This window comes from Balaenoptera acutorostrata, chromosome 10 (assembly GCF_949987535.1).
Source record: "Balaenoptera acutorostrata chromosome 10, mBalAcu1.1, whole genome shotgun sequence".
Lineage (NCBI taxonomy): Eukaryota > Metazoa > Chordata > Mammalia > Artiodactyla > Balaenopteridae > Balaenoptera > Balaenoptera acutorostrata.
In genome coordinates, this window is record NC_080073.1 from 38,632,761 (window position 1) to 38,658,217 (window position 25,457).

Here is a 25,457-nt window from a genome sequence, read left to right on the forward strand (position 1 = left end):
TGGTATTGGGGAGAATGCCCTCAGAGGACAGGCCTCACCCCTTCCCTGTCCTGGGCTGGGAGTCAGGACTCCAGGATTCTCTTCCGCCTGACTCACAGCACCCCCGCAGCCAAGCCCTAGCGTACCTCAGTTTCCCTCTGCGTCACAAGGAAGTGGCTCTGGCTTTTCCCCTGGCCTGAAGGGAGTGGCTTAAGGGGAAGCTGTGAGCCAAGGGAACTCAGCTTTGGCTGGGAGTACCAGGGGATGGGAGGACTAAAGAGAAAGGCATTGGGATGGTGGCAGTCCTTGAAAACCTCAAACCATCTAAGCTCCCTCCCTGCTGATGGCTGAAAAATAGGAAGGGACACTGGCTCTCCCCCTTGATCTGGGGCTGGTGTAATCCCAGATCACAGCTTACTTTGGTCATGAGAGACCCTAAGACTCTCACCCTTCGAAGGGGCTTGAGGACTGCCTGTGGGACAGAGTCAGGTAGGAGAGGTGTTGACCGGGGTCTCAGGTCTGCCCCCCACCTCCCAACTCCAGACACCCTGGATGCTCACAGAAGCCATTTGCAAAGGGCTGGGTGCTCCTATTGGCAGTTCCTGAGGAGCCAGGCCTGGCTTCAAGGTCACCCAGCATGTGGGTGTTGGGGTCCTCAACCCAGACTGGAGGGAGCAGGGGCCAGCTGGGCTGGGCTGCTGTGGGAGCCCTGAGGGTGGTGTGAGGTGGGGTCCCTGGGCCAGGCCAGTTGTGGCCAGGCTGGGGGAGGGGCTGCCCAATTGTTGATGCTAGGCCTGGGCCCCAGGAAGGGCAGACACAGCTCAGAGGCCTTTCCCACCACCTGCCAAATCTCCCAGCCCAGCCTGAGGTGGCTGGACAGTTGGCAGCCATTATGGGGCTCTGAGAGGTACCAGGCACCTTCTCCCAGAGGCTGGAGGGAATGTCTATCCATGCAGCTGCTGTACTGGGGGCAGCCACCTGGAGTGGAAGGTGGGGGGAGCTTTATCTCAACCTTTGGCCCAGTCCCCTACCTCCACTCCCCCATCTCCAGAATCTGAGACACAGGCCCAAGAAACTGTCAGATATATGAGACAGAACTTAGGATCCCAGGATCACTCAGACCCTCCTTCCAGGGTCCTGGCAGCCCTTTGCTCTGTTGCTCGCTCTTTAGCCTCCAGCTAGGCAGCCCCCTCTCACCACACCAGCACCTCCCCTGGCACACCGTCTACACAGTGTCTCAAGACCCTCTTTTACAGTGAGGCCCCATCTTCACCTCCAACCCAGTCCTCCCCAGAGCCTAGTATCTGTATCCACTGATTCCTCGGACACCCTGCAGGCACCTGCCTCACACCCAGCTGGCCTGCCTGACATCCTCCCAACCTGCTCCTCTTCCCAGTTGGCCTCTTCACCTCCCCCACTGCCCGGCTGTTCCAAGGACATGCCAGCCTTCACCTCCCTGTGCCTCTTCCCTCCTGGTTCCCCATCCTGTCCCACCTCCTTGGCAAACTCTCACTTGTCCCTCTACACGCAAATGAAAGATTGACTCTGAGAACCGTGCCTGAGCCCCTGGAAGAGCCAGCTCGTCCTGCCCTGACTGTGGCTGCTCTTGCCGCCCCACCACACAGCCCCAGGCTCAGTGTCTCCAGGCGCTCTGTGTGGGCCCTCTAGACAGGAAAACTCCTGCCAGGTTAGAGTGTGCGGATCAGGAAAAGCCTGATGGAGAAGCAATCCGTGGGCTTGACTCTGCCAAGGGGAAGAAAGACACATGTCAGGGTGGGGAAGAGAGGGTACTGTGGCTGGAAGGAACAGCTTGGCCACAGGGATCCTTGAGTGCATGTGGGATTGGCACTGATAGGCGGAGGGCTGTGTGCAGGGGCAAGACCCTTGGCCTGGAGGCATGTTGGGGCTTTCAAGCCCTCACAGGAGAGGGTGGTTCTCACCTCCATACCTCAGGGTTGAGGACCCACACCCATAGCTCCTGAATACACTCTGCCCACCTTGGTGTCTGGAAAGCTCCCCTTTGGGCACTAGCAGGGGTGCGGGGTTGTGGAAGTATAGAGGGCATCCATAGGCAAACCTTCCTGTCTGGTTCTCCCCTGGCCTGAGTCCACAGAGCTGGTGACCTCCAGGCTGGAGCCTGCCCCCACAGTCCCGGAGGGCCCCCCTCTCTCCCCTGAGATCTGGCACCCAGTTTCTCTGGCCACTGAAGCGGCTTAATGCGCCCAGGTCACGTGGGCCGTGCTACTGCCCGTGGGGAGGGCCCAAGCCCCCACCCAGTAGCCACCAGACTGGGCCCTGACGTCAGCAGCATTAACGGTTCGCCAGGCCTGTCTAATCTCTGTTCCGTGGCTGGGCCAGGTTAGTCCCGCCAGAGCCAGAGTCGAAGGCTGGGAAGGCCCCCAGGGGCACCTTGAGGTTGAGGTCAGGCAGGGATGGTGGAGGCTGGAGGTGCCCACAGTAAATGCCCCCTGCCTACAAGACTAGGATGTGGTCACTGTGCCGACTCTGGGCCAGCTCTCTCTGATCCTCTGCCCTGGACTGTGAATCAGGCATTAGGCACCCATTGATCCTGCTCGTTAGGGTGCAATTACACAGGTGTGGTAAGCGGGGCTGAGGAAGCTTCAGGCCAGGAGACTCGACCCCCCACCCCCGTACTTGCTGGCCATGAACAGGGCAGCTTGAGGCCAGGCAGTGTCCTCAGTCCATGGGATCCAAGAATATTGGTTCAGAATCCCAGTCCCTAGGGTCAGAACCTGGAGCGTGGGGTCCAGCCCCTGCATGGTGTTTGGCCTCCTCTCTGTCCCTTGCCTAGGAAGGCTGGGGAGCTCATTACCTTCCTTCCAAGACAAGGTGGCCATGCGGAAGACCCCATTAGCCCACCTCTCCCGCAGCTTCCTCTGTCTCAAGCCTGCCAACTCCAGCTTCTCAAAGCCTTCTGTCTTCCACCTTGCCCTTCCCCATAAATCCCGCCATCACTCATTCTCCCCTGCCCCACCTCACTCCAGTAAATTGTTTGGGCAGAGGGTCCTTAACAGGGATGAGCAGCCCAGATCAGCCAGGCCCAAAACCACCCAGTGCGGTCCTGAACCACTGGCCTGAGCCTCATCCTCCCCTCAGGACTCTGAGCAGCACCATTGTGGCTGCCCATGTGTCCTGGGCTCTCTAACCCATCCAGTGTCCCCCCCTCCACCCCATGCTCAGGCCTGGGTACGCTCACTCTCCCCTTCTAGCCCCGCACAGGCTCACAGTGCCACTTCCACCTGGACATGGAGGATGCTGCCCACATGCTGCCTCCTGCCCAGCCCCAAGTATCTGCCTGACTCCTGGACCTCTCCCCCAAGCGGCCACAGGTCCAGAAAACTCAGTGCCCTCAACACTCCTGTGCAGTCCCAGCTTGGTGGGGGCATCACATGCACGTGGTCACTGCACAGATCCAGACCCTTGTCAATGAGTCCCAGTCCTTGCAGATCCTGGCCCCATGGGGTAATGACATAAGTCTCTTCCTCATGGACCCTCCCAGCCCCACTCCTCTCCTCCCCCATGCCCAGCCCCCAGGAAAAATATGTGCCCCTATATACATGTTTTTATGAAAAATTTTAATGATTATTTTTTCCAGAAACAGATTTGGAAAATATCATTGATGATTTTATTTCCATTAAAGCCAAGAAAATAAAATTATAAATTCTGTTTTAGGTATAAATAAAATATTTAATCTTAAAGTAATATTGTGAGTTTTAATATACCTACTTACAATTTGTTCGATGTTTTTTAAACTACTTTAATGTTCTGTAAAAAAAAAATTAACCTTTAAAAATACATAAAAACATATATAGGAGTGGACATTTTTCCTTTTGCTTCAGGGTCCAAATATGGCTCTGCAGGGCTCTCTTGGATCTTGTCTTTATTTAAAATTTTGATATTCTGTTCATTATGGATTTTTTGGCGTAATTTCGATTTTTGAAAGTATTGCATTAATATTTACCTTGATTACTGATTTTTTTGGCATCACCTTAAATCTTACACCTGAGGTGAGTGCCTCATTTGCCTCATCCTAATCACAGCCCTGCAATTATGTTCTAGCTTCAAGGGCTTCCTGGACCCATCATCTTCTGGAGGAAGCACAGGCCCTTAGGCTGGCGTTTGGCACCTGCCCAGTCTCCCCACCCCATCTCCCCTTCCCTGCTCCTGCTCCACTGAACTCCTGTGGTCCACCAGCCCATGTTCCCGGGCCTTATACACACTACAGTCCCTGCCAGAATGAGCTTCCACCTCACAACCCCCTCTTGATCCAACATCGTCCTTGTGAACATTTCCCACGGCTCCTTTCCCCCTCTCAACCCCTCTCAAGACCCCAAATTGATCCCATGCCCCCAGGAGTGCCCCCTGCCATGTTAGGTCAGGTGCTTCTCCCTGGAAAGGACCACCTTCCCACTCACGTCCAGCCCAGCACTGGGCACTTAATAAATTTGCATGACTCATGATCATTAACACTCTCCCCCTCCCCCCAAGAAAGGACAGCTGGGGCCTGATGCAAAGATTTATTGCTGAGTCTGTGTATCTAGCTGAAGGGAGTGCAAATTATGCCCTGGCCTTGTTAGACGGATGCTCCTTGCCCTCGACTACAGCACAGGCCCCAGCCCACGAGCATCAGCGAGGACTTGGTGCTTGATGAGGAAGTAGGGAGCAGGGGTGTGGGGACATGGATGCCTTTGTCACTGATGGTTCAGGCACGGACCTCAGTTTTTCCCACCAGGGAATGGGCCCTGAATGGGAAGGATGAGAGAAGCTGCTGGCAGGGACAAGAGGGTCACCTGGGTTTGCTTATGACCCTACCTGGGGCAGACCCCTCTGGGCACAATCTGGGCCTCCTTCCTGTCCCAAATCCCCTGCCTGGGGCTGATCGATGGGAGCTGGACTCTGCTCCCAGCCACCCCTCAGGACAGTTCAGCCATTGGCCACAGCTGGTGTCAACAGTACCCTCCCTCAACAGACTGGCCTGGAGTACTGTGGGTGTGTAAGTTAGTAGGACATGAATACAGTGTCCAAGCATGGAGGGGGCAGAGCCTGTGGGTGAAGGGGTTAGGATATGTGGGGAAGGGTCCAGCTTGAGTCTCTTCCTGGCACCAGGAGCTCCCAGGCTTGCCCCCACTCACTAATTCGTCTATATATGAGTTTCACAGGCCAGAGCTGGCTTGGACTTTGGACCCCTAAAGCTGCTGGGTGGGGCAGTCACTGGCCACTGGGCAGATGGGTGTCAGACTCGTCACATGGAGGTGGTAAGGCTAGAATGGGCTGATGGTAAGCAGCAGGGCTGCTTGGAGGAGGGTTCCCTTCCTGCCCCCCTGCCCTTCATGAAACTCTGGGAGGGAGGGCTGTTTGCTGAACCCAGACCCACCAGGTGAATCACGGGCCTCCTGGGGCAGGAGAGCAGAAGGAGATTGGTCAGTGGGGTACTGCTGAGTCACTGTGAGCTGTAGCTGCCCCAAGTCCTGCTTGCTCCTAGCTGGGGCTGGCTGTGGTGGGTCTTGGAGGCCAGTGCAGCCAGGCCGTGAAGGGCAGTGCTGGGGTGGCTGGGGGCACCGGACTCTGGGAGACCTGGGGATCCTGGGAGCCATGGGGGAGGGTAAGTCCCTCAAGGTTAGCAGGGCTTAGGGTTTTGAATCTGTGGCTGGTGGGGCCACAGGCTGGAGCCCAGGAGTCCTGGGGGGCTGATAGGGGTCATGCGGATTGGGGCTACAAGGCGGCAAGGGCTACAGGGTCTCAGGAACGCTTGAGTTCAGGCACCTGTGAAGAGAAAAAGGAACAGAGTCAACATTCCTAAGCACTCAAATAATTGGGTTTAGGCTGAGAGACAGGTGGAGGTGGGCTTGGAAGCAGTGACACCTGGGGAGTTGGGGCGGGGTCAAAAGAGCTTGAGTGGGTGGGGGTTGTGAGCCAAGGGAGGGGCCTATGGCCATGGGGTGGAGCCTGAGGAGTCAGGGTGGGGCCTGGAAGCAATAGGGTCTGGAAGTTGGGGGCCAGAAGGCAGGCAGTGGAGTGGATCTGGAGAGCTGGGGAGGGGCCTGCAGTCGAGAGGTGGGATGGGGAGCAGGGGATGGGGCTTGGGGTACTGAGACCAAGAGGCACGACAAGGGAGCATCCCGGCCCGCGAGGAGCCACCTCAGAAGAGGCCGCAGTCTTTGAGGTTCTCCTTGATGATAATGTCGGTGACAGCGTCGAAGACAAACTTGACGTTCTGTGTGTCGGTGGCGCACGTCATGTGGGAATAGATCTCCTTCACGTCGCGTCTCATGTTGAGCTCGAGGAATTGCACCTTGATGTAACTGCCCGCGTCCTCATATGTGTTGGGCCCTGGCGGGGAAGGGGGAGTTCTCACTCCCGGTAGCAAATCCTCCCCGCGGCGGGAGGAGCGCAGGCCGAGATCGTGGGTTTGAGACGCCGCCTGGCGGCGGGCCGAGGGTCTCACCATTGTAGTCCGGAAAGCAGATGCTGAGGTGCGCCTTTTTTATCTTCTCCGAGAAAACGTCCTTCTTGTTGAGGAAGAGCACGATGGACGTGGTGGCGAAGTAGCGGTGGTTGCAGATACTGTTGAATAGGTGCAGGCTCTCGTGCATGCGGTTCTGAGGAGGGCAGAGGCTGTCGGGCACCGGGGACTGCGGCCGCAGCCCCCACCTGGCTGCGGCCGGCGGGCAGATCCCTGCTCTCTGGGCTCCGGGGCCTCCCTGCCCAGACAGCTCCAAGACCGTCTCCCCCTTCGCCCCCCTGAGCAGGGCAGCAGGCTGCCTCATCTCCTCCTTCAGACCGCTCTGGGTCGAATGTCCTCTCTCAGATGCTCCCCGCGCCCGCAGCGCTGTCTCTGCTTTCCGCTCTCCTCCTCCCCGCTCAAACGCTCAGGCCCTGCTGGAGCACTCACCACTTCGTCGTCCTCCACAAGCACCATGTCGTAGGCGCTGAGCGCCGCGATGAAGATGATGCAGGTCACACCCTCGAAGCAGTGGATCCACTTCTTGCGTTCTGAGCGCTGCCCGCCCACATCGAACATCCTGCGGGGCCGTGGGAACCTGAGCCGGCGCATCGAGTCCCCTGGACGTGCCCACAGGCATCCCCTGGTTTCCTAATGCTGGCTGGGAGGCACCCCGATGGGAGTGGCATCCGGAGGGGCCGGGCATTTCTGCGGGCGGGTTGTCCGAGAAGGGGCAGGGTCTCTCGTAGGGATGGGGCCTCTGGGATCAGCCGGGGCCTCAGGCAGTGAACTTACGGGCAGGCCCCCGGAGAGCGAGAGCTAGGGCGCGGGGTCGTACCGGAAGTTGAGGTCCTTGAAGGAGAACTGCGTCTCAATGATACCAGTGGTCTTGACACGCGAGCGCAGCACGTCCTGTTCAGTGGGCACGTAGCCCGGGGTTACCAGGCGCTCCAGGTCCGAGAGGTAGCTGCGGGAGATCCGGGGTGTGGGTAGGGTTGGGTGGAGAGGCGTGGCAGGGCCCCGCCCGCCCCGCGCCCCGCCTGTGCTCTCACTAGCCAGCAGAGTCGTTGAGCTGGTACTCCGAGGCGCGATCGAAACAGGCCTGGATACCCGAGTCCTTCCACAGACGCTGGATGATGTCTGACATCTCCTTGGGCATCGTGCCCTCCTCTATGGTGTCCGCCATGTGCATCAGCTTCCGGGCATCGTCCTGGGGTGGGGGGGGGCAGGGGAGTGGTTGGTGGTGACCATAGACTTGGGCCCAGCCTCGCACCTCGAGTCCCCAGAAACCCTGTTCAGCTAGTCTCTTGGCACACCTGGCGCGCGGAGTCTCCATACTGGATATTGAGCGTGGTCATGGCGCGCACGATGGCCAAGATGGACTGTAGCGTGTTGCCATATATGATGGCAATGAACTCGAGGCACTCTTCCAGCGAGTACCCATCCTGGTGGATGATCCTGCGGCCGTGGGGAGCCGGGTAAGCGCCTCTTGGGTAGGTGGGGAAGGACAGACCTCGTGCGTGTGCCCACCCCCAGGGGCCTCGGGTAGGGCAGGGGCACTCACTTCATCTGCTTGACAATGGTACTCTTCCCGGACTCACCGGCACCTGGAATGGAAACCCTACCTCAGAGACGCGCTGACCGCACTGCCCCCTCTATCACACCTGTTTTTCCCCCAACCCCCAAAGTCAGGTCATGATGCCCTGGCGGCAAAACGTAAACGTCGGGAGTGACAGAAGGGGGCTGACGAGGGGAATCGACAGCCTCGACTGTGCTGAGGAGACTTCAAGACCCTGGTATTTTCAGTCTTTTATTATTCTGAGGACAAAAATAAAGAAACCTGGAGCTCCACCTTGTGGAAGATTCTGGTACTGCATGCATGGGATTATTTGAGCCAGGTCAACCCCTGCTTTTCACCTGTGGTGGGAGGAAGTGTCTCCAAGAGGCTCAGAGGGAATTAGCGCCTTTTGCTGGGGGAGAGGACAGAGCTAACAGCCCCTCTGAGCCTGTTCTCATGCGGGTGTTGGGCACAGTTAACGGAATTTCTGGCTTAGCCTCTCTCTCTTCCCTGGGGTACTCTGGCTTGGTCCCTCTGCCCACATCCAGCTGTCTGGCTGGACCCTGGAGAGCCTGGGTAGAGCCTGCACTGCCCTCTCAAAGCAGCTCCTTCTTCCCTTGGGGAGAGGAAGTGGCCTTGGGGTACTAGATCAGCCCCATGTCCCCTCACTACCCATGGGACAAAGGACATGGCTTTATCTATTCCTGGCTGGGCCTTAGTACCCCCTACCCCCTTTAATTGTTCTGCAGGTCTGTCAACAATAAAGCTCGGGAAACTGAGGGTCATTGTCTGTGGATCTGGGTGGTCCTACAGGCTTCCCACTCTCAGGAGGACTGTGACCTTCTCCTTCCCAAGGGAGCAGCCTTGTTGTGGGGCTCCCAAGGAGGCCCCTGGTTTCTGAGCCCTGCCCAGCAGGCCCATCAAGCCAAAGGCTGGTGTTTGAGGGAGCGCAGCCAGGGCAAAACTAGGCCTCGTACACACATCTCTACAAAAGTGAGATTGGCACACACTTCTTGGGAGGGGAGGTTGCCTGAGGCTGGGCCCTCTGGAGAGGGGTTCTGTGGGATACCCAGCCTTAGGGAGCCAAGGCAACACTTGTCAAGGCTTGGCCAGGGCTTGCTTGGCCAGGGCTCCCACTCTGTTCCCTGCCAGGTTGCAGGCTCATTCTGTCTCCCAAGTCACACCTACTTCACAGAAGGGCCACCTGCCTGCCCCTGGGCCTCTGATTAGTAGCAGTGGCCTCACCTCAGCCCACACCCTTACCCAGAAGCAGCAGTTTCACGGTTCGAGCATCCTTCTCGGCATCTTCTTTCAGCTTCTTTTCCAGCTCCCTTGAGTGCTTCTCCTCAGCGCTGGCCCCAGCCCCCATGGTCCCAGGAGGAGATGAAGGAACAGGGTGGTCAGTTGGCTCTTCTGGATGCAGGGGATCCCCAGAGCCAGGCTCAGGCCAGCCTCTGGCCTCCCCAGACACCCTTCTGACCTCAGAACTGGCAATCAACTGGCTGTCCACAGACCTGTGCAGGCCCTATTGGGGCTGCTTAGTAGGATTTGGGGGTTGTTGGTACCCAAGAGCCAATCAGAGACAAGGACAGGTGAATCCAGCTCAGCCCCCAGCCGCCCTAATCAGGCTGGCATGGCCCCAATCCCTCAACTGCTGACTCCGCAGCCCCTGTACGCTGCTCCCCAAACCCTCTGGGAGAGACCCTGGAGGTAGTCCTGCCCTGCTCCAGAGCAGGGAGACATGTTCCACAGGATCCAGGCTCAGAAAGGGGAGGAGAGGGCCTCAAGTTCCAGGGTGGGGGCATTGGGGGGTAGGCCTGGCAGCAGGGAGTAGAGGGAGAAGCATGCAAGGAGCACCTGACCCCTGCCCAGCACTGGGCTCAGCACTGCTCCTTACCTAGCTCACACCAGCCCTGGCGGATAGGTACCCACATCATTTTACTGATGAGGAAGTGGAGGCTCAGAGGGTCACACAGCAGGACGTAGTTGAGAAGGGCTGGTGACTCTGAACCAGGGTTCCATGCTCAGCAGGGAGTCAAGAGGGAAAGGTGGACATTGCATTTGCCCTGTACCAAGGTCTGGATCTGACCTGGTCAAGGCCTCTACGTGCCTCCGTGATTCCAATGGACTTGGGTGGGTGTGCATGTCTGCTACGTGTACTGGGTGTGTGCATGTATACTTTACTGGTACCAAGCAAGGCAATGACATGACACGTTTGTCTATGTATACTTGTGTGTTTATGTCGCATTTTTATGCCTTTGTGAATGCATGTGTGTGTCTATGCTTGCCTGTTTGTGTACCGTGTGTGCATGTGCATGGATGTGCTTTTGTGCATTTCTCTTCATGTGCAGATGTGTTTGTATGTGTACTTTATTGTGCTAAAGTGGGTTAATATGTGCGTGTGTGTGCATGAATGTATAAGTGCATGTATATGTGCATGTGTGTGTGCACTTGCCTGTGTACATGTACATTTATGCATGTGTCTGCCTGTATGTGTGCACACTTGCACATACCTGTGTCTACGTGTACCCGTGGTGCAACACTCTGACCTGCGGAGGTGGCCAGGCTCTTCCAGGGAATGTTTTGCAGGCCTGTTATCAGATGGGAAAACTGAGTCCTGAAGCAGGTCTGGTGTTCCCAGGGGAGGAGCAGATGAGCCCCACTCCTTTTCTGTCCCCTGTCGGTAATCTAGGACCTGCCTAGGGGTATCTCCAGGGCATGCCGCCTCAGTTTAGGGTCAGAGGTCTCTGTGGGGGTTTAGATGGGACAGGACGTGCTGCTGAGTGGAAGTGGTTCAACTGAGCATGTAATGTTGAGTTCCAGCCTCTGGAGATTTGCCACCTCCCATCAGAAGACCCAAATCCTGGGCTCTCAAGGCCCCTTCTGGCTGAACTCCCCGGAAACCTGGCTGTCTTAGGACTCAACTCTTGCGGACCTGGGGTGCCAGGGCCCCAGATACTGAGCATTGAAGACTGTCCCTAGTGTTGGGAAAGCTGGACAGGTGCATGTAAATCAATGAAGTTAGAACACACCCTTACACTATACACAAAAATCAACTCAAAATGGCTTAAAGACTTAAACACGACACCATAAAACTCCTAGAAGAGAACATAGGCAAAACATTCTGACATAAATTGTACCAATATTTTCTCAGGTCAGTCTCCCAAAGGAATAGAAATAAAAGGAAAAATGAACAAAGGTGACCTAATCAAACTTAAAAGCTTTTGCACAGCAGAAGCAAGAACAACTACAATTCTGCAGCCTGTGGAAGGAAAACCACACTCACAGAAAGATAGACAAAATGAAAAGGCAGAGGACTTTGTACCAGATGAAGGAACAAGATAAAAACCCCAGAAAAACAACTAAATGAAGTGGAGATAGGCAACCTTCTAGAAAAAGAATTCAGAATAATGATAGTGAAGATGATCCAGGACCTCGAAAAAAGAATGGAGGCAAAGATCGAGAAGATGCAAGAAATGTTTAACAAAGACCTAGAAGAATTAAAGAACAAACACCTAGAAGAATTAAAGAACAAACAGAGATGAACAATACAATAACTGAAATGAAAACTACACTAGAAGGAATCAATAGCAGAATAACTGAGGCAGAAGAACAGATAAGTGACCTGGAACACAGAATAGTGGAATTCACTGCTGCGGAACAGAATAAAGAAAAAAGAATGAAAAGAAAGGAAGACAGCCTAAGAGACCTCTGGGACAACATTAAACGCAACAACATTCGCATCATAGGGGTCCCAGAAGGAGAAGAGAGAGAGAAAGGACCCAAGAAAATATTTGAAGAGATTATAGTTGAAAACTTCCCTAACATGGGAAAGGAAATAGCCACCCAAGTCCAGGAAGCACAGAGAGTCCCAGGCAGGATAAACCCAAGGAGAAACACAGCGAGACACATAGTAATCAAATTGATAAAAATTAAAGACAAAGAAAAATTATTGAAAGCAGCAAGGGAAAAACAACAAATAACATACAAGGGAACTGCCATAAGGTTAACAGCTGATTTCTCAGCAGAAACTCTACAAGCCAGGAGGGAGTGGCACGACATATTTAAAGTGATGAAAGGGAAGAACCTACAACCAAGATTACTCTACCTGCAAGGATCTCATTCAGATTTGACGGAGAAATCAAAAGCTTTACAGACAAGCAAAAGCTAAGAGAATTCAGCACCACCAAACCAGCTCTACAACAAATGCTACAGGAACTTCTCTAAGTGGGAAACATAAGAGAAGAAAAGGACCTACAAAAACAAACCTATAACAAGTAAGAAAATGGTAATAGGAACATACATGTCGATAACTACCTTAAATGTGAATGGATTAAATGCTCCAACCAAGAGACACAGGCTCGCTGAATGGACACAAAAACAAGACCCATATATATGCTGTCTACAAGAGACCCACTTCAGACCTAGGGACACACACAGACTGAAAGTGAGGGGATGGAAAAAGATATTCCATGCAAATGGAAATCAAAAGAAAGCTGGAGTAGCAATATTCATATCAGATAAAATAGACTTTAAAATAAAGAATGTTACAAGAGACAAGGAAGGACACTACATAATGATCAAGGGATCAATCCAAGAAGAAGATATAACAATTATAAATATATATGCACCCAACATAGGAGCACCTCAATACAGAAGGCAACTGCTAACAGCTATAAAAGAGGAAATCGACAGTAACACAGTAATAGCGGGGGGCTTTAACACCTCACTTACACCAATGGACAGATCATCCAGACAGAAAATTAATAAGGAAACACAAGCTTTAAATGACACAATAGACCAGACAGATTTAATTGATATTTATAGGACATTCCATCCAAAAACAGCAGATTACACTTTCTTCTCAAGTGCACACAGAACATTCTCCAGGATAGATCACATCTTGAGTCACAAATCAAGCCTCAGTAAATTTAAGAAAACTGAAATCATATCAAGCATCTTTTCCAGCCACAACACTATGAGATTAGAAATCAACTACAGGGAAAAAAACATAAAAAACAGAAACACATGGAGGCTAAACAATAGGTTACTAAATAACCAAGAGATCACTGAAGAAATCAAAGAGGAAATCAAAAAATACCTAGAGACAAATGACAATGAAAACACGATGATCCAAAACCTATGGGATGCAGAAAAAGCAGTTCTAAGGGGAAGTTTATAGCAATACAAGCTTACTTCAAGAAACAAGAAAAATCTCAAATAAACAATCTAACCTTACACCTAAAGGAACTAGAGAAAGAAGAAAAAACAAAACCCAAAGTCAGTAGAAGGAAAGAAATCATAAAGATCAGAGCAGAAATAAATGAAATAGAAACAAAGAAAACAATAGCAAAGTCCAGGACCAGATGGCTTCACAGGTGAATCCTATCAAACATTTAGAGAAGAGCTAACACCCATCCTTCTCAAACTCTTCCAAAAAATTTCAGAGTAAGGAACACTCCCAAACTCATTCTATGAGGCCACCATCACCCTGATACCAAAACCAGACAAAGATACTACAAAAAAAGAAAATTACAGACCAATATCACTGATGAATATAGATGCAAAACTCCTTAACAAAATACTAGCAAACAGAATCCAACAACACATTAAAAGGATCATACACCATGATCAAGTGGGATTTATCCCAGGGATGCAAGGATTCTTCAATATACGCAAATCAATCAATGGGATACACCATATTAACAAATTGAAGAAGAAAAACCATATGATTATCTCAATAGACGCAGAAAAAGCTTTTGACAAAATTCAACACCCATTTATGATAAAAACTCTCCAGAGGGGCTTCCCTGGTGGCGCAGTGGTTGGGAGTCCGCCTGCCATTGCAGGGGACACGGGTTCGTGCCCTGGTCTGGGAGGATCCCACATGCCGCGGAGCAACTAGACCCGTGAGCCACAACTACTGAGCCTGCGCGTCTGGAGCCTGTGCTCCGCAACGGGAGAGGCCGCGACAGTGAGAGGCCCACGCACCGCAATGAAGAGTGGCCCCCGCTTGCCACAACTGGAGAAAGCCCTTGCACAGAAGCTAAGACCCAACACATCCAAAAATGAATAAATAAATAAATTTATAAAACTAACGCAACATTGTAAAGCAACTATACTCCAATAAAAATTATTTAAAAAAAAAAAAAAAAACCTCTCCAGAAAGTGGGCATAGAGGGAACCTACCTCAACATAATAAAGGCCATATACGACAAACCCACAGCAAACGTCATTCTCAATGGTGAAAAACTGAAAGCATTTCCTCTAAGATCAGGAACAAGACAAGGATATCCACTCTCACCACTATTATTCAACATAGTTTTGGAAGTCCTAGCCGTGGCAATCAGAGAAGAAAAAGAAATAAAAAGAATACAAATTGGAAAGGAAGAAGTAAAACTGTCACTGTTTGCAGGTGACATGATACTATACATAGAGAATCCTAAAGATGTCACCAGAAAACTACTAGAGCTAATCAATGAATTTGGTAAAGTTGCAGGATACAAAATTAATGCACAGAAATCTCTTGCATTCCTATACACTAACAACGAAAGATCAGAAAGAGAAATTAAGGAAACAATCCTATTCACCATTGCAACAAAAAGAATAAAATACCTAGGAATAAACCTACCTAAGGAAGTAGAAGACCTGTACTCAGAAAACTATAAGACACTGATGAAAGAAATCAAAGATGACACAAACAGATGGGGAGATATACCAAGTTCTTGGATTGTAAGAATCAATATTGTGAAAATGACTATACTACCCAAAGCAATCTACAGATTCAATGCAATCCCTATCAAATTACCAGTGGCATTCTTTACAGAACTAGAACAAAAAATCTTAAAATTTGTATGGAGACACAAAAGACCCCGAATAGCCAAAGCAGTCTTGAGGGAAAAAAATGGAGCTGGAGGAATCAGACTCCCTGACTTCAGACTATACTACAAAGCTACAGTAATCAAGACAATATGGTACTGGCACAAAAACAGAAATATAGATCAATGGAACAGGATAGAAAGCCCAGACATAAACCGATTCACCTATGGTCAACTAATCTATGACAAAGGAGGCAAGGATATACAATGGAGAAAAGACAGTCTCTTCAATAAGCGGTGCTGGGAAAACTGGACAGCTACATGTAAAAGAATGAAATTAGAACACTCTCTAACACCATACACAAAAATAAACTCAAAATGGATTAGAGACCGAAATGTAAGACCGGACACTATAAAACTCTTAGAGGAAAACATAGGAAGAACACTCTGACATAAATCACAGCAAGATCTTTTTTTGATCCACCTCCTAGAGTAATGGAAATAAAAACAAAAATAAACAAATGGCACCTAATGAAACTTAAAAGCTCTTGCACAGCAAAGGAAACTACAAACAAGATGAAAAGACAACCCTCAGAATGGGAGAAAATATTTGCAAATGAATCACGAACAAAGGATTAATCTTCAAAATATATAAACAGCACATGCAGCTCAATATTAAAAAAACAAACAACCCAATCCAAAAATGGGCAGAAGACCTAAATAGACATTTCTCCAAAGAAGACATACAGATGGCCAAGAAGCACATGAAAAGCTGCTCAACATCACTAATTATTAGAGAAATGAAAATCAAAACTACAATGAGGTATCACCTCACACCAGTTGGAATGGGCATCATCAGAAAATCTACAAACAACAAATGCTGGAGAGGGTGTGGAGAAAAGGGAACCCTCTTGCACTGTTGGTGGCAATGTAAATTGATACAGCCACTATGGAGAACAGTATGGAGGTTCCTTAAAAAACTAAAAATAGAACTACCATATGATCCAGCAATCCCACTACTGGGCATATACTCAGAGAAAACCATAATTCAGAAAGACACATGCACCCCAATGTTCATGGCAGCACTATTTACAATAGCCAGGTCATGGAAGCAACCTAAATGCCCATCGACAGACAAATGGATAAAGAAGATGTAGTACATATATACAATGGAATATTAGTCACCATAAAAATGAACGAAATTGGGTCATTTGTAGAGACGTGGATGGATCTAGAGACTGTCAAACAGAGTGAAGTAAGTCAGAAAGAGAAAAATATCGTATATTAACGCATATATGTGGAACCTAGAAAAATGGTACAGATGAACTGGTTTGCAGGGCAGAAATAGAGACACAGATGTAGAGAACAAACATATGGACACCAGGGGGGGAAAGTGGCGGGGGGTAGTGGTGGTGGTGGTGGGATGAATTGGGAGATCGGGATTGACATGTATGCACTAATATGTATAAAATAGATAACTAATAAGAACCTGCTGTATAAAAAAATAAATAAAATTAAATTTAAAAAATAAAAGCTTTTGCACAACAAAGGAAACCATAAACAAAACAAAAAGACAACCTACAGAATGGGAGAAGATATTTGCAAACGATGCGATCAGCAAGGGCTTAATTTCCAAAATATACAAACAGCTCATGCAGTTCAACAACAAAAAAACAATAATCCAGTTGAAAAATGGGCAGAGGAACTAAATAGACATTTCTTCAGAGAAGACATACCGATGGCCAACAGGCACATGAAAAGACGCTTAACATCGCTAATTATTAGAGAAATGAAAATCAAAACTACAATGAGGTACCACCTCACACTGGTCAGAATGGCCGTCATTAAGAAGTCCTCAAATAACAAATGCTGGAGAGGGTGTGGAGAAAAGGGAACCCTCCTACACTGTTCGGGGGAATGTAAGTTGGTGCAGCCACTATGGAAAACAGTATGGAGGTTCCTCAAAAAACTAAAAATAGAGTTGCCATATGACCCAGCAATCCCATTCCTGGGCATATATCCGGACAAAACTGTAATTCAAAAAGATACATGTACCCTTATGTTCATAGCAGCACTATTCACAATAGCCAAGACATGGAAACAACCTAAATGTCCATCAATAGATGAATGGATAAAGATGGGGTACATATATACACTGGAATACTACTCAGCCATAAAAAGGAACGAAATGATGCCATTTGCAGCAACATGGATGGAACTAGAGATTATAATACTAAGTAAGTCAGAAAGACACTTATATTTCACTTATATGTGGAATCTAAAATATGACACAGATGAACTTTCATGAAACAGAAACAGACTCACAGACACAGAGAACAGACTTGTGGTTGCCAAGGGGGAGTGGAGCGGGAAAGGGATGGAGTGAGAGGTTGGGGTTAGCAGATGCAAACTATTATATACAGAATGGATAAACAACAAGGTCCTACTGTATAGCACAGGGAAATATATTCAATATTCTGTGATAAACCATAATGGAAACGAATATTTAAAAAAAAGAATGTATATATAACTGAATCACTTTGCTCTTCAGCAGAAATTAACACAACATTGTAAATCAACTATACTTCAATAAAAAAATTCACACACACACAAACACACACAAAGGCTGTCCCTAAACGTGTGGGAAGTGGATACTGGCTCTGTGAGCTGGTGGCTTCAACATCTACTCTGTTGGGTGAGGGGGGGATCTGTCCAGGAGCAACAGATCATTTGTGCCACTTTCAACCTTTAGGCCCCATTCGTCCTCTACCCCACCACCATGCTGTAAGTGGGCCCCGGGAGTCTCTGCAGCCCCTACACACTGCCCAGGGGGTTGGGGTGGTGCAGGAGCCCAGGTGTGTTAAACCAACAAGAACCTGCTTTCTACGTATTGGGTTTACTTAAAGTGGGACCATTCCACTGCCTCCCCGTCGCCACCTGGCTCCCCTTGCCTGCCAGGTATGGCCCTAAGCCCTGCTGGATCCGTGCGCCTCCATAGCTATTGGCTTCCCCTGCCAGAGCTTGACTCGTTAGATTTGGCCTGGGGCCCCCAGCACCACTTCCTCCTCTCCAGCAGCTCCCCACATATCCTGGTCTTCCCTGCCTCTGGACATTTGCTTGTGCTGGACCCTCTGCTGAGATCTGGCTGGAAGGATGCAGGAAGAATGGGAATTTTGTTGATTCCCAGGGCAGGGGCAGCTGAACTGTAAGGGCTGTGGATTTGTCTTGCCAATTCTGAGTCCTGAGTTCCTGGCAAGACACAAAGCCAAGTGAGAAAGCAATGTGAACGAATGATCAAACAATTGAGTGAGTGAATGGACGCTGGGCTTGCAAAAGAGACCGTGGGGGAACTGGTGGTCAAGCCACATTGGTGGGTCGGGGGGGGGGTGGCAGGAGGGAGATAATCTGGGTATGGGCTGAACCCCCGTCCTCCCTCCTTTGCCAAGGAGAAAGCCAAAGTCCAGTCCCAGAGCCAGTGTTTATTAGCAAGATGGAACCCAAGGGCAGGTGTGGCCTGAACAGCAGAGGGCTGCCAGGAGCCCCCACCCACCTACCCAACTGCCCCCCAGAGCTATTTACACCCATCATCTGAAGTGGTGGGCAGAAGGGAGCCCTGGGGAGCCCCTGCAGGCCCCAGGCCTCCACCATGACCCCCTCTCCCCTCAGCCTGGCCCCTCTGCTTTTCTCCCAGCCCCTGCATCACAGCAGCACGGAGAAAGCAAAGAGGTAGAGTGGCCAGGCAGGGAGGGAAGGAGGGGCTGGAGGGGCTGCCCCACCCAGGCAGGGCTCCTCTTCTCCTGTCCCCAATAAATAGAGAATAAATACCCAGGAAAGGGCTGGCCTTGACTGAGTGCCCCTCTCCCAGGCAGGAGCCGGCATCCTGTGCCAGCCCCTTCTTCCCTTCTCTGAGCGCATCTGAGCCCTCACCCCCACCCCCGGTCTCCAAAGCAGTCCTCGCATCCACATGTATGCCAACAGCACACATGGGCGAAGGTGTACAGTCCGTGCCCCATCCAGGTAGAGCTTGCTCCCTCCCTGTGTCCTGTAGATCTTGGCGGCGGCTGTCGAGCAGGTAGACTCCCCAGCTGAGCCTGGGGACTGTGTGGTCCTGGCCCGGCCCGGCCAACTGGCCGGGCCTGGTTAGGTGGGCTCCGTTTTCTGCCGTCTCTGACCAGCATGGGTCTAAGTTTTGGATGATGCTGCCGCTGAGGCACGCTATTTACAACCCACCAATAAATACTGTCTTTGCAGGGGCAGGGTGTATATAGAATATAGATATTTTATATATATATATATATATATATATATATATATCTTTTATATTAAAAGGGACGAGGACTAGGCCGGCCCATCGCAGGGCTCAGACAGCAGGCCTCATGTGTCCGGTGGGTGGTGGCGGCGGTTCCGGGGTTTTTTCTGGTCCTGGGGTTCAGGAGGCCTGGGTGCCCCTGGGGCCTCCCTGGGACTGGGGGGCACATGGCGCCAGTAGCCCTGGCAGTACTGGTGGATGAGGCCCACTTCTGGCTGGGCCAGGAGCTGGGCCAGCTCCTGGTAAGGGGGTGTGGGGGGCCCGGCGCCTGGGGGCGGTGGGACGCTCACAGCTGAGGGTGGGAAGAGGGCAGCATGGACGGCGTCCTGGCCCAATACATGCAGCTGCACTCGTGTGATGACATGCTTGAAGTTGTTCTCGGTGGCTGTACAGGAGTAGAGGCCGCGATCACCAAGCTGCAGGGCGCGAAGCAGCAAGCCCTGTTCCGTGCGCAGGAAGCGGTCATCTGCACGCATCTGTGGGGGCAGGGGCTGGGGCTCAGGGGCTGCAGGACCACCCTGTTGCCCTGGCCAGCTCCCCGATCAGACCACCTCTGGGGCCACCCCATGCAGGGGCACCCATGTAGAATTTCCATATACCAAGAAAAACAAGTTTCCATATAACATCTGAATAATAAACACTTCCATTTCAGGAGGAATGACCATAAGGGGATTCTGTACAATGAGAGAATTCTGGAGTACACACACAATTTCTATTTAATGAGAATAAATAGATGTTGGGGCACCCTCATAGAATTTCCATGTAGAAGGGATTGCTTAGAAGGTATTTCCATAATAGGAAGGCTACCCCACAGAATTTCCATATGCTGGAACTCATCCACGTGACATTTCCATACAATGAGGTATACTGCCAAGAAAGTACACATATGGAATTCTCATATAAAAAGGCATGCCTACAAGTAGTTTCCATGTAATATGGACACCCCACAGAGTTTCCATATAACTGGTTTCACCCAAATGATCTCCACATAGGGAAGGGAGCTTGGAAGGACTTTCTTAGAATGAGGGCTGCCCCAGTTTGGTTTCTATACCACATTTCACCCACGTAGAATTTCTACTGTACAAGGGACTCTCCCAACCATGGTGAGGACTGACTGTGGGGCACAGGAAATCACCTCTCTGCGCCGGTCACTGGGATCTCGCTGGAACAGCCACTTAACGGTAGCCTGGGGCGAGCGGGGCTGGCACTCAAGGAAGGCTGCGCTCCCTGCCACGCCATACTGCACAGACTCCACGGCATTCTTATTGGCTGTAGAACAAGAGGGTGCCACGTGAAAGCAGCACTACCTCTTGGCAGACTGCAGGCTGGCGAGGGGCATATACAGGGATACCCACCCATACAGGCAGGGCTGTGCCATCAGGCATCCACTCCTTGAGGGGGTGGCCAAGGACATCCCTTCTCCAAAAGCCCTCACCCCCTCACCCCCACGGACCATGTGAGAATCCTTCCAGTGGGGGCCCCATGAGCAGCTCTGTGGGCTGCACAGCTCCGCACCGAGGAGCACCCAGTGGTGAGACACAGCACTCACCGTTGGAATTGAACCCACGGCACTGCCTGATGGGGTTCCCGTGCCGGACGTCCTGCCGGCGGCTCCTCCTGGATGAAGATAGCTCCTGAAGGAGTATTCCCAAGAAAACTTGCCCCCCAAGTCTCTATAACCCCGAAACTCCAGGGTAGGATGTCTCACCCATAAAGTCCCCCAGGGTAATATCACATCCACCTCTAGACCTCCAGGACAGAGCCCTGGGTCTCGTGGCCAAAATTCCAAGGGTCTCGGGGTTCACACCTCTTAGAGGACGCTGTATAGCGGGAACAGGCTTGGCCATCCCAGGCACAATAGGGGTCCCGGGCAAGGCAGCAGTCGGCACAGGCGGCCCCATATGCCTGGCAGCGGTGCAGGCTCAGGTGTGTGACGCCCACGGCTGAGGCCACGTACAGTTGTTGCTGTGGGCAGGGGTAGGAGCTTGTCAGTTCCCTCCCCATAGCCAGCCTTCCTTAGGAGCCAGTTGGGCCAGGCTCCTCCCCTTCTTGTTCTGTGCCTCAGTGTCCCCATCTCTTTGCCAAGGGCTTGACCCCAAGGTGAAGCAGCCTCCATCCCTCCCCTCAGCCCACCTCACCAAAACTCACCCTCTTGGAAGAGATGCTCATGGTCTTAACAGGTGCTGGGTCCTAGAAGAAGATAGGGATTAGCTTATGACCCTGGGGACCCCCTTCCTTTCCTGACCTGGAGGTCTGAGGTCAGGAGGTGGTACTGAGGAGGGCCATGGTGAGGAGGACAGGACTGGGTGGTGTCACACCCACCTTGAAGACCTCCACCTCCTCTAGCATGAGCTCCTCCATCTCCTGGTCATCCTTAGGCAGCACGATGACCTTCTGCACTGTCCCGCGGTCTGGAACGGGCCGGGCAGGGCCTCAGTGGGGCTGAGGACGCTGGGAAAGGGGCACCAGCCTCAGCCCCTTCCCCCACCAGGGCCCAAACCCCCCAAGGGCAGTGGAGTGGGAGCTCTGTGCCAAGGTTGAAGAGTTGCTCCCAGATGAGGGGAAGAGGTCTAAGGGGACTGGCCCTGGATAAGGGGGCAGTCACAGCTAGAGTCTGCCCCTCTGACCCCAGACCCTCATTTTGGGAAGTTGCGAACAGGCTGCAGGAAGTATTCCCTTATGTTGAGGGCTACTGGAACAGCGGTGTGTGCAGTTTGCATGTGCACACGAGAGCATGTGTGTCAGAATTTGGACCCAGGTATCCTGGAGGTGTCTGGCTCTGTCCTCCCTCTTCCCGCCCAAACATGGGTCCCCAGGCACCCAGTGTCCCTGCTCTCCCGGCCACCAGGGATAGGGATGAAAATGGGGTTTCGCCATCCCCATTCTCAGTTATCCTGGTAATAGAGAGAAGCCTCCAAAGGATGAAGGTGGCAGAGCTGACACTGACAACCCTGTAGTAACCCCCTAGCAGGGCAGGGCCCAGCCCTATGAATCAGTACCCTCCACCCAGTGGGCCCAGTGTCAGAGGGGCCGGGAGCAGCAGTGGGTACCTGTGCCCAGGAAAAGCACCTCATAGCGCCCGTCGGCTGCATCCACCTGGTCCACGGCAACAGTGGTGAGACGGTAGGGAGCACCTGTGCGGACCACTAGGGGCCGCCGCTGCAGAGGGTAAACGGCCTGGTACATGAGTGGGTGGGTGCGCATGAAGTTGATCACTTCATCAGGATAGTCCTTGGTGGACTTCATGGATGGCGTGAAGGTTCCACCAGGGCACTGCAGGCAGGTGATGAGCGTCAGGCCCAGGCTGCCCAGGGCACTCTGGACCCATTAGCTTCAGAAGAGGTCTCCGCTCTGTCTGTCCCCACCAGCTCCACCTGCTCCGCTTCTCAGAACACCCATCTGGGCTTTTGCCCAATACCCAACCTCTCTTCTCTGCAGGTCCGGCACCAGCTGAGGTCCCAAGGTCTCACATGGTCACATCCCATGGCCATCTCCCCAGCTTCACGTGCCATGACTTTGTGGCAGCGTTTGGCAGAGCTGACAATGGCCTTTCTAGGTCCTCATCCCCACCCCCTTGTCTCCTTCCTCTGACTGTTCTTCCAGTTCGCCCCTTCCCCAGCTCCACTGCTGCTCAGCAGGAGGGCAGGCCCGGAGCTCCTTTAACACCCTAGGCATGTGATCAGATCACGAAGCTCTCCTGCTTAGACTCCCGCAGTGGTCCATGTCACACCAAGATCAGGTGGATCGCCTCCCACTACTGCAGGGGCTCCTGCCCACCCCCACCTCCAGCCTGCCTGGGAGGCTTCCCTACAACCTTCAGCTTCCAACAGCCTCCCAGAGGGAGCAGCCTGCCACACCCAGCCACCATCTTTGTTTCCGGATCCTAACTGGATTCTTTCACAGCCCGACACTGTGTGTAAATGGTGTTTTCCTTATGGTGTGTTTTAACTTCAGCTTTATTGAGGGTGAATGGTGAGTTTATATGTGTGTATGGTCCACCTCTGCCCTCGCCCCCGCCAACTTGGCTGTGAGTGCCACGATGGTGCGGCCCATGTCTGCAAAGGGCCTGACCCAGCACAGTTCTCGTGGAAAGAGAGGAAAGGGAAAGGTGGAGTGAGTGGGGTCCTCACCGTGCCGGGCCGTGGGTAGGGCATCTTCCCTGAGAAGGGCATCCATTGGTAGTTGGGGCCCTCCTTGTGGGCAAAGGGCCCATTGAAGACCATGCGAATGTCAGCCATGGAGTAGACACACACGGCAGAGCCTCGGAACACAGAGCTGCGGGCAAGGCAGGCTGCTGCTGCGGGTGGGGCAGACCCTTGGCCCAGGGTCCCTCCCCAGCCTGCCCTCACCCACAGCTCCCCACCAGGATGGGGTCCTCCACAAATCATAGCCCCCCAACTCAGTCACACCCTGCCACTGCCGGCCCCAGCCCCAGTCTCACCCCGAGGAGGTAAAGACAGCATAAATGACTGGGTTCCTCACATCCTGGGTCTGCTGCACAAACACATCCTCTGGGGACAGAAGGAGAGGGGGCTGGGAGGGTACCTTGGCCACGAGCCCCAAGGCCCTGCCCACTCCTGGGTGGGGGGCACCAGGCTTCCCCTGACCACCCATCTGGCCGCCATCCCCTGCGGTAGCCATAGGCCCCCGCCCGCCTGCCGGGTGCTCACGGAGCTCGTCAAAGTGGGTCTCGATGCCATCCTCGCCTGGCACAGAGCAGACCAGCCTTGCCTTCAGGAATGTGCTCCACTTGTTGACCAGGCAGCAGTGGCCGCCGTCATCGTTCTGGGGGGCAGGGGGCAGGGGCTGGGTCAGATCAGCTCACTCACCCCAAAGACTCTGCCAGAGCAGGGCTGATGGAACCAGGACTGGGCCTGGGGAGGGGGCAGCAAGGGGCCTCATACCAGGCAGATCCGCCCGATGCGGGCATACACGGCGGGGCTCTGCGGTGCCTCCGCGGACCGCTCACGGAAGAAGAAGTAGAGCTTGTCGTCATTGCGCTCAGCGCTGTCAGGGATGAGCTCGGCATGGATGAATGAAGGGTCTGCAGGCGGGCAGGCGTCAGTGGACCGCACCTTCCTTGGACAAGGCCTCTTTCCCGGGCCAGGTACAAGAAGACCCCCAAGTCTTCCGGGGATAAGAAACTACCCCCGCCCCAGCCAGTCAAGGGCCAATAATTCTCCCACGAGTGTTTCTTTATGATCTCTGTGCCGCACCCCAGACATGCTGCCCGCTGGAGGTGTTGCGGGCTCTGCTCACCATTGAGCCACCGAGAATTGTACTGATCCGTGCGCATGGCCGTCTGCTTTCCAAGCGTGCGGAAGATGGCTGCGTCGGTGCCCATGAAGTCGATGTACACACCCGCATAGAGCTCCTCATCTGTGGGTGGGCCAGTGGGTCAGTCAGGGGGGCGCCCTTGGCTAAGGCTGGTGCACAGCACAGATGACCTCCAGGGCAGGGTCCCATCTCCCCTTCAGGTTCTCCAGGGCAATTGTATCACCAGTGGTGCGTTGGTGAATGTTTTAACAACTGGCTCTGGGAGGACTGGGATTAGTAGCAGTTGGCTCTGATTAGCAGCCAGAGCCAATTTCTGTGGTGTAAATACTCCCACCATGGCTGATTTCAAGCTACTAACCTGAGGTCACTGAAAATAGAGTTGGGAAGACCTGCCAAAACCATTGTCTAGTATTTCCACCCCATAGATACGAGAGATGTAAATAATCTCAAGAACATAGATAATAATAAAATGTAGTAAAATAATTAGGAAGTAATGAGTTTTGAGTATTTTTACCTTTGTTTTTAAAGTAATTTATTTAACTGTAAGTGTATATAATTTACTTTCTAATAATAGCTGTGTTTAACAGCTGGCCCACAGAATACTTGAAAATTTAAACAGAAAATTTGACAAACACACTGGCTCCAGCACACCACTCCAAGTCTTCCCTCTAGACTCCCCCAGGGCAGGCCCCGTCTTCCCCCATCAGACTCCCTGGTCTGGACCCTGCCATCCGGCTAGGACCTTCTTACTCACCAAGAGTGAGAGGATAATGCCCACCCTCTGCCTTTCCCAGGCTTGGAGGTGGCACACTGCCCAGCAGCTGCTGAGAGGCAGACTCGGTTGGGCAGCCAGAAAGTAGGCAGAGTGCAGGGACCTGGGTCAGCAGTGGGCTCGCCCAACCTGGGGGTAGGGGCAGCAGCTGCTTCTGAGGTCCCAGGCAGGACTCCTCCTCAGAGAACATTCTCCCAACTCTCCCAGACACTTGGCCAGACCAGAAACAAACTCCCCTAGCTAGTCTCTGGGCCAGGACTCTCCATTGGTGCTGCCTTGTG

The 25,457-nt window shown here is 52.4% G+C and overlaps 2 protein-coding genes across 7 annotated transcripts in view; both read right to left on the bottom strand.

The window, feature by feature from the left end:
* Positions 1-4,402: 4,402 nt before the first annotated feature.
* Positions 4,403-14,538, bottom strand: GNAT1 (G protein subunit alpha transducin 1). 2 transcript variants are annotated; one of them, XM_007168700.2, is made up of 9 exons: positions 9,264-14,538; positions 8,007-8,049; positions 7,759-7,900; positions 7,495-7,652; positions 7,281-7,409; positions 6,893-7,022; positions 6,446-6,599; positions 6,139-6,330; positions 4,403-5,763 (listed from the first exon to the last, which is right to left on the bottom strand). In XM_007168700.2, exons 1-8 carry the CDS (start codon positions 9,367-9,369, stop codon positions 6,140-6,142), a joined length of 1,053 nt encoding a protein of 350 aa, XP_007168762.1. In that variant the 5' UTR covers positions 9,370-14,538; the 3' UTR covers positions 4,403-5,763; position 6,139. The 2 variants fall into 2 exon arrangements, with proteins under 2 accessions (XP_007168762.1, XP_007168764.1); XM_007168702.2 differs by lacking the exon at positions 6,139-6,330.
* Positions 14,539-16,761: 2,223 nt separating this feature from the next.
* Positions 16,762-25,457, bottom strand: part of SEMA3F (semaphorin 3F) — a 30,261-nt gene continuing 21,565 nt past the window's right edge. For 2 of the 5 annotated variants that reach the window (XM_007168703.2, XM_007168704.2), the window contains 12 exons: positions 24,387-24,506; positions 24,032-24,171; positions 23,798-23,912; positions 23,569-23,638; positions 23,258-23,402; positions 22,178-22,400; positions 21,450-21,538; positions 21,276-21,317; positions 20,935-21,092; positions 20,677-20,744; positions 20,263-20,396; positions 16,764-19,603 (listed from right to left, as the gene is read on the bottom strand). In XM_007168703.2, coding sequence (XP_007168765.1) covers positions 19,193-19,603; positions 20,263-20,396; positions 20,677-20,744; positions 20,935-21,092; positions 21,276-21,317; positions 21,450-21,538; positions 22,178-22,400; positions 23,258-23,402; positions 23,569-23,638; positions 23,798-23,912; positions 24,032-24,171; positions 24,387-24,506 — 1,715 coding nt within the window. In that variant the 3' untranslated portion in view covers positions 16,764-19,192. Of the gene's footprint in view, positions 19,604-19,660; positions 19,995-20,262; positions 20,397-20,676; positions 20,745-20,934; positions 21,093-21,275; positions 21,318-21,449; positions 21,539-22,177; positions 22,401-23,257; positions 23,403-23,568; positions 23,639-23,797; positions 23,913-24,031; positions 24,172-24,386; positions 24,507-25,457 lie in introns of those variants that run through there. The other 3 variants (XM_007168705.2, XM_057555424.1, XM_028163207.2) reach the window with 3 other exon arrangements.

Excerpts from the sequence above, each read along its gene's own strand:
- GNAT1 (XM_007168700.2), bottom strand. The coding sequence starts at position 9,369 with ATGGGGGCTGGGGCCAGCGCTGAGGAGAAGCACTCAAGGGAGCTGGAA. Across the intron at positions 8,050-9,263 it reads CGTGAAACTGCTGCTTCTGG|GTGCCGGTGAGTCCGGGAAG; the intron begins GTAAGGGTGTGG and ends TTTCCATTCCAG. Across the intron at positions 6,600-6,892 it reads TTGTGGAGGACGACGAAGTG|AACCGCATGCACGAGAGCCT; the intron begins GTGAGTGCTCCA and ends TGCCCTCCTCAG.